The 6,599-nt window shown below is 63.6% G+C and overlaps 1 protein-coding gene and 1 long non-coding RNA gene across 2 annotated transcripts; both read left to right on the top strand.

Moving 5' to 3' along the window:
* Positions 1 to 1,108: 1,108 nt before the first annotated feature.
* On the top strand, positions 1,109 to 3,629 carry LOC117653352 (the record flags this gene model as incomplete). Its single annotated transcript, XM_034398980.1, has 3 exons — positions 1,109 to 1,371; positions 1,446 to 1,722; positions 3,346 to 3,629. Coding segments are annotated over exons 1-3 (792 nt in total), but the record flags the coding sequence as incomplete, so codon positions are not given.
* Positions 3,630 to 3,650: 21 nt separating this feature from the next.
* LOC117653356 lies at positions 3,651 to 4,730 on the top strand. The gene is made up of 2 exons (XR_004588213.1): positions 3,651 to 3,731; positions 4,561 to 4,730. It is a non-coding gene; the product is annotated as an uncharacterized LOC117653356 (long non-coding RNA).
* Positions 4,731 to 6,599: the final 1,869 nt, after the last annotated feature.

The raw sequence follows: 6,599 nt of genomic DNA, 5'->3' as shown, positions 1-6,599 counted from the left end.
TCGGATGGCGCCCGCCCCGCCCCGCCCCGCCCCGCCCCCCGCCCCGCCCCACCCCGCCCCGCAATGCACATTCCATTGACTACGAGCACCGCACAACGCACTTTACACTGGGCTGCTGCTGGTCATAAGTTCGAAAACAAAAGAAAACCGTTCTGTAAATTTTCTCATCATTAAAAGCTGCTAGGTTATTTTTAAAGACTTTGTAATTTATACCGTTTTATCGGATTTTTGTACAGAAATTACTTTTAATGTACGACGGTGTGGGTCAGGAGACTCAAGTTCGTAGAGTGGCTCGGGACTCTCTGCCCCCGAAGGTGAGGTGAGAACCCCTGGAGAGACCGTCTCTGATCCACCGAAGTGTAGCCGGTCCTCCCTGCGGGGGAGGCTTCAGGGCATCCAATGTCTCGTTTCTTTCGGAAACTGCTTCCCTCATTCAGCGTCTGCCATGCAAGTGCGCCCATGCACATTGATTCCGAGATTCGTTTTCGTCGCTCTGTCTCTCTCGCACTCATGCGGCGTCCCGGGCGGGTGCGAGAGAGACAGAGCGACGAAACGACTCTCGGAATCAGTGTGCAGAGTCGCGCGGGCAACACGCTCGCGTTCAATCCTGCCACTTTCCGAACGGAGAGCAGACTGCTTGTCGCCCTGTCCAGGACTCGACCGCTCCCAGTGTTCCACCCACCGCCCGCCAACGAGCCGGCCGCACTACACGAGCTGCAGCAGCAGACTGAGTCGCTTTCGTCGCTCTGTCTCTCTCGCACTCACAGGAGGGCATCCCGCATAGGTGCGAGATAGAGACAGAAGAGCGACGAAAAGGACTATCGGAATCAAGTCTGCAGGATGGGCTCGCAGCGCGTACGCCACGCGGGTTCGACTTGCGGTGGCCGTCGCGCGGAGGGGTCGCCCCGCCCCGCCCCGCCCCGGGAGGTCCTCCCCTCTTCCTATCGGACGGCCCGCACTGTCGCTGACGCTGTCGCTGACGCCGCCGAGGAAGGGGCTGGACAGCTGGACAGTCGGCGGGCTGCCCCCCGCCCGTCCCCGGCCGTCGTCGCCGGCCAGGTATATAACGCGCCTTGGCAGCGCGACAGGTCACTCCACTGTGTCTAGTCGTCCGGTCACCAGCCCGAGCCTAGCACCGCCATGAGGTCCTTCGCCGTCCTCGCCCTCCTGGTGGCCGCGGCCCACGCCCTGCCCGCCACCAGCCTGCAGGAGTCTGCCCCCGCCAAGGGCAGCTCGTTCTGGAAGGGCACCCCCATGGACTCGGTGGTGGCCGAGCTGCAGGCGGGGTGCGCCAGCGACGACGCCGTCGCGTGCGTCAAGTACCGCGTGCTCAGCGTGCTCGACCACGTCCTGCGCAAGGACTCGTACCAGGTCGGTCTCCCAGCTTTTCGCTTCAGTTTCACTTGGATTTTGTTTACATTTCCAACTTTGTTGTCGCGACCAAGGTGACGGACTCCGTGTCCGTGGTGAGGAACTCCTACGAGGAGAGCAGCGACTCCTCCAAGGGCCGCGCCGAGGACGGCGGCGACCTGGTGGACGCGGCCAACCACTACCTGCAGCGCCACGACGTCAAGGTGCAGCTGCCCTGGGGCGCCCGCGTGTCCGTGTCGCCCCGCGCCCTGGACCAGGACAAGCTGGACATCAGCCTGGACTTCGGCGGCGAGGGCGAGGAGGGCGAGGAGGGCAACAGCCACGAGGCGGAGGCCCGCCACCGTAAGTACCGTAAGTCCGCTGCACTACTACTTGGCATGGGTGCGTGGCACACTGCATGGCGGGCACCGGTCGTCGCTCTGTCTCCCTCGCATCACTACGGACATCCCTATTCTCTCAACTCAAGCTTCAGGTTGAACTGTAACTTTCACAACAAGACAAAAACGGAGGGGTGAAACCATTTCGATGTGCATCATGGTATTGCGAGAGGGGCCGAGTGACGGAAGCTCTGTTCAGAACCAGCCCGCATAGGCTGTGGTCTCGATGGCGCATGCTCCAAGGGCGAGACGGAGACGGTCTTTGTCGCCTCGCTCCGCACGATGCGTGCTTGTGATTACCGGCCGACTGCTCCAGTCATCACGAGCAGCGAGCGGCACCGGCTGCCTGCCGTCTGATTCCGACACGGTGCGCGGCGGCGTCGCGCTCGCCGCGCCCCTTCGCGGCGCCTCAGTCTCCTCGCGTCTCTCTCACGTCTTCTCTCACGGCGTTCGCGTCTCTCTCGCGCCTCCTCTCCGCCCTCTCACGTCTCTCTCGCGTCTCTCTCTCGCGTCTCTCTCACGCGTCCTCTCTCGCGTCTCTCTCTCGCGTCTCTCTCGCATTCTCTTCGCGTCTCTCTCTCTCTCTCGGTCTCTCTCGCGTCTCTCTCGCGTCTCTCTCGCGTCTCTCTCACCCACCCTCGCGTCTCTCTCGCGTCTCTCTCGCGTCTCTCTCGCGTCTCTCTCGCGTCTCTCTGTCTCTCTCACGCACCGACCGAGCGGCCTTCTTCACGTCTGTCGCACACACGCGCACGCCGCCAACAGCTCGCTCACAAACACGCGCAAGGGGAGGCAGGCAAGGAGACTGTTTCCGAGAGTCGTTTTCGTCGCTCTGTCTCTCTCTTACTCATGGGGCGTCCCGTGTAGGTGCGAGAGAGACAGAGCGACGAAAACGACCCTCGGAATCAGTCTGCAGGAGAGGCGCACCGATTCCAGGAAGCGTAGCAGTGCTGCTGCAAGAGGCAGCGGGCCGGGGGCGGGCGGCGAGGGGCGGGGGCGTCCGAGTGCAGACCGATCCATCGCAGTGTGGGGTTGGCTGGCCTGACGGCGCACGCCACCCCCACACGTCACCGTCCGCATACGCGCTGATACGCTGATGCAAAGTTCCGCGCACAGTGAAACCAGGAAAAATATTGGTTTTCCGCGTCACCGTGTCGCTCTCGTTGAAGTGCTTCAGCTCGGATAACTCGCGCGCCATCCACCATCCGCCCGGCCCGCTGCTTGCGTTCGACGGGGTGGGGCCCACCCGGTGGGCGAGGCGCGCGGATACGCTCGGTACACTCAGCTCGCAGGGTCGAGAGGACTCCGTGGGGCGCGGCGACGAGGCGCCAAGTTCTGACAAGACGCCGAGCGGCGTGCGGAGTAGTTGTAGTCGGCCCGGCCTCGGCCCGGCCTCGGCAGCCGGCAGTCTGGTCTCGTCGCACAAGGGTGAGATATGCGAGGGAGGGGAGGGGAGGGGGAATTCCTCGGGGAGCATGTCGGACTGCCGGAATGGTGTTCGTCCCCGGCCTGGCCTCGCCGCGCCTCGCCGCGCCGCCTCGAAGGAGGGCGTGGAGCACCAGGCCAGAGTCCTAACAGCGGGGCGTGTGTCTTGTTGCAGGCAAGGGCAAGGGCAAGCTGCGCCGCATGATGGTGCCCATCCTGGTCTTCATCCTGCTCAAGGCCATGACCCTGGTGCCGCTGGCCATCGGCGTGCTCGGCCTCAAGGCGTGGAACGCGCTGCAGCTCAGCTTCTTCTCCTTCGTCATCGCCGTGGGCCTGGCCATCTTCCAGCTCTGCAAGAAGATCGCCGCCGACCAGGCGCCCGTCTCGCAGCTGTCGGCGCACGTCACGCCCTGGGACGCGCACTACGCCGCCGCCCGCGCCTTCGAGGTGCCCGCCGCCGAGGCCGCCGCCGAGGCCGCGGCGGTCTCCGCCCCCGCAGCACAGGCCTACCCCGGCGACGCCCACAGCCTGGCCTACCGGGCCCACCGGGGGCAATAGCAGGTTGGTATGCCGCGAGCCGCTTCGAACCCGTTCAAAGCAGCAGTCCACCCCAAACGTGGTGCCAGCCGGCTCGGCGACGACCGCGCGGCTCCAGCGAGGCCTGCTTGGCCTTGGGCGGGAACGGCCCGCCGGGTCCGCCACAGAGCGACACGCGACCTCGACGCGTTCTCGCGACGGCCTCGCGACGGCCTTGGGGCGCGGAAGGGGTTGCCGGGGCAACGTGTGATGTGCGTGAGGAACCGTCGGGAACCGCAGCCCGGCACGGCGGCGCGGCGCGGCGCTGCGCGGAGGCCTTTGTCTGGCCGAGGCCGAGGGCGGATGGCGGCGACCCGGGGCAGGGGCCGGGCCTGCCTGGCCTTGCCGCGGAGCTTGTCAACACTGAATTGGAGCCCGCGACACGCGGCACGCGGGCTGCGACCGGAAACGGAACGGAGGCTGTGTCTGCCTCGCTCTGTTTGTTTGAATGGGGCCGGCCGGCCGGGTGGCCACCCTAGCGTGATCGGCCTCAGCCTCCGGGTGGCGACGTTAGCGTCCTCGGCCAGCCTCCGGGCGGCCACCCTAGCGTGCTCGGCCTCAGCCTCCGGGTGGCCACCCTAGCGTGCTCGGCCTCAGCCTCCGGGTGGCGACGTTAGCGTCCTCGGCCTCAGCCTCCGGGCGGCCACCCTAGCGTGCTCAGCCTCGGGTTGTGGGTGGAGCGAGGCAAGGAAGTCCCGCGGAATCAAGGCCTTCCCCACGGACACCTGACACTTTCCCCTCGTAAGCCCCCTTTCTTACTCCGACCAATAGAATCAAGCTCGACTAATGGCTGTTCATTTCCTCTCTGTTTCAGATTACATCACCTAGGACCAAGTCAGCACGGTGATACTGTGCCAAAACCTACCAAAAACTATTTATTTCCTCTCTATTTGTTTTAAAAAATAATTTATTGTTGTTGTACGTGATACTCCTGTTTGAATTGTAATATAGAAAATTTATTTACAATAAAATAATTAAAACCTATCCATTCGTTGCCCAACTCTTTCATTGTCCTACGAACAACCAAGAAACAAAGCTTGCCAACATCTCTTCGCAGGAAATATAAAAAAAGGAAACTTGTCTTCACAGTATAGTATACGTTTTGTGAACGTGAATTGATGACGACGGCCGGGTCTACCTTGCCGAGCGTTGCGGAGAGCGCGACGAGAAGGGAAGGCCTTTGAGGCGCGGGGCGGGGTGAGTCCAGTGACTGGACTCCAGTCCCCGTTCCAAAGGTTCACTTCCTCCCCTCCTTGCCGGGCATTCTTCATTGCATCTTAAAGGGCCGGTAGACCGATTCCGAGAGTCGTTTACGTCGCTGTCTCCCTCGCACTCATGCGGCGCCCACCATAGGTGCGAGAGAGGAAGAGCGACGAAAACGCCTCTCGGAATCGGTCTATACAGGCGAGGGGCGAGTGGGATGGTGTCCCGGCCTAATTGAGTTGGCCGCAGGAACGTAACGAAATCCGAGGCCGGTAGGCTCACTCTGAAAGTGTCTCGTCTCCCTCTCTCTCGTGCTCACAGGGGTGTTCTGCGGGGGGCGAGAGAGACAGCGAGGGAAGCACGGCTTGGCCTGCGGCCGTGGCCGCGGGGCCGGGCGGCTTTGAATTCTTCCTATCCTCACTAACAAAGACATCCTCGCAGACCGGAGAGACGGCACAATACACCGTAGTCGATCTCCCGGCATTTCCACCAGTTCGCTCCCGCTCCCTGCACCCCTGTACCGGTGGCGGATCCAGAGGTGACCTGGGGGGGGGGGCAAAGTCGCACTTTTTGCCTACTTACAGGGGCAAAGTAGCACTTTTTGCCAGTCTTTCAGCCCCCCCCCGTATCCGCGCCTGCCCTGTACCCATGCACCCCTGCACCCCTGCGCCCCTGCACCCCTGCACCCCTGCACCCCTGCACCCCTGCACCCCTGCACCCCTGCACCCCTGCACCCCTGCACCCCTGCACCCGTGCACCCCTGCACCCCTGCACCCCTGCACCCCTGCACCCGTGCACCCCTGCACCCCTGCGCCCCTGCCCCCTGCACCCCTGCACCCGTGCACCCCGCACCCTGCACCCCTGCACCCACTGCACCCCCCCCCCTGCACCCTGCACCCTGCACCTGCCCCTGCACCCCTGCACCCCTGCACCCCTGCACCCTGCACCCTGCCCCTGCACCCTTGCACCCTGCACCCCTGCAGAACCCTGCACCCTGCACCTGCACCCTGCACCTGCAAACCTGCACCCCTGCACCCCTGCACCCCTGCAGTCCCCTCTGCCTCTAGCCCGCGTTCGGCGCCTGCATACCGGCATTCCAACGCGAAAATGCACCGCCGGGCTGATTGGTTGGCCGGGAGCTGCGAAGCGAATACTCCCGAACGGCCGAGGCTTTGATTAACCCACTGAACCCCGCCCCCCGTTTCCTTCCTTTCTCCCTCGAGTGGGTCGTTCAGCAGCAGCAGCGCAGAACTCACCGCGCCACTGGAAAACATTGCCTCCGCCCGCCGAGAAAACGGGCCTATAAAGAAAAGCAGCCGTAAAACATGTTGCTGATGCGATACCGATCACCGGGCCGGACGGCCGGACCGGACCGGACCGGGGGTTGGGGTTTATTCCTTCGGCAAACGCGCGTCCGTTCCGTGGCGGCCTACTGCGAGGTCCACTGGGCTGGTCCACTGGGCTACGCGACGGGACGGCGGCTCCTCGATGGAACATTCGAACCTATCGCATCGTAAAAGCCGGACTGCCAACGGGCTCCATGAGCGGGGCCAGACTGTCGGACTGTCGGACTGTCGGACTGTCGGACTGTCAGACTGTCACACTGTCAGACTGTCAGACTGTCACACTGTCACACTGTCACACTGTCCC

Source organism: Thrips palmi, unplaced genomic scaffold (assembly GCF_012932325.1).
Source record: "Thrips palmi isolate BJ-2018 unplaced genomic scaffold, TpBJ-2018v1 HiC_scaffold_8, whole genome shotgun sequence".
Taxonomy (NCBI): domain Eukaryota; kingdom Metazoa; phylum Arthropoda; class Insecta; order Thysanoptera; family Thripidae; genus Thrips; species Thrips palmi.
This window is presented reverse-complemented; position numbering and strand designations above follow the sequence as displayed.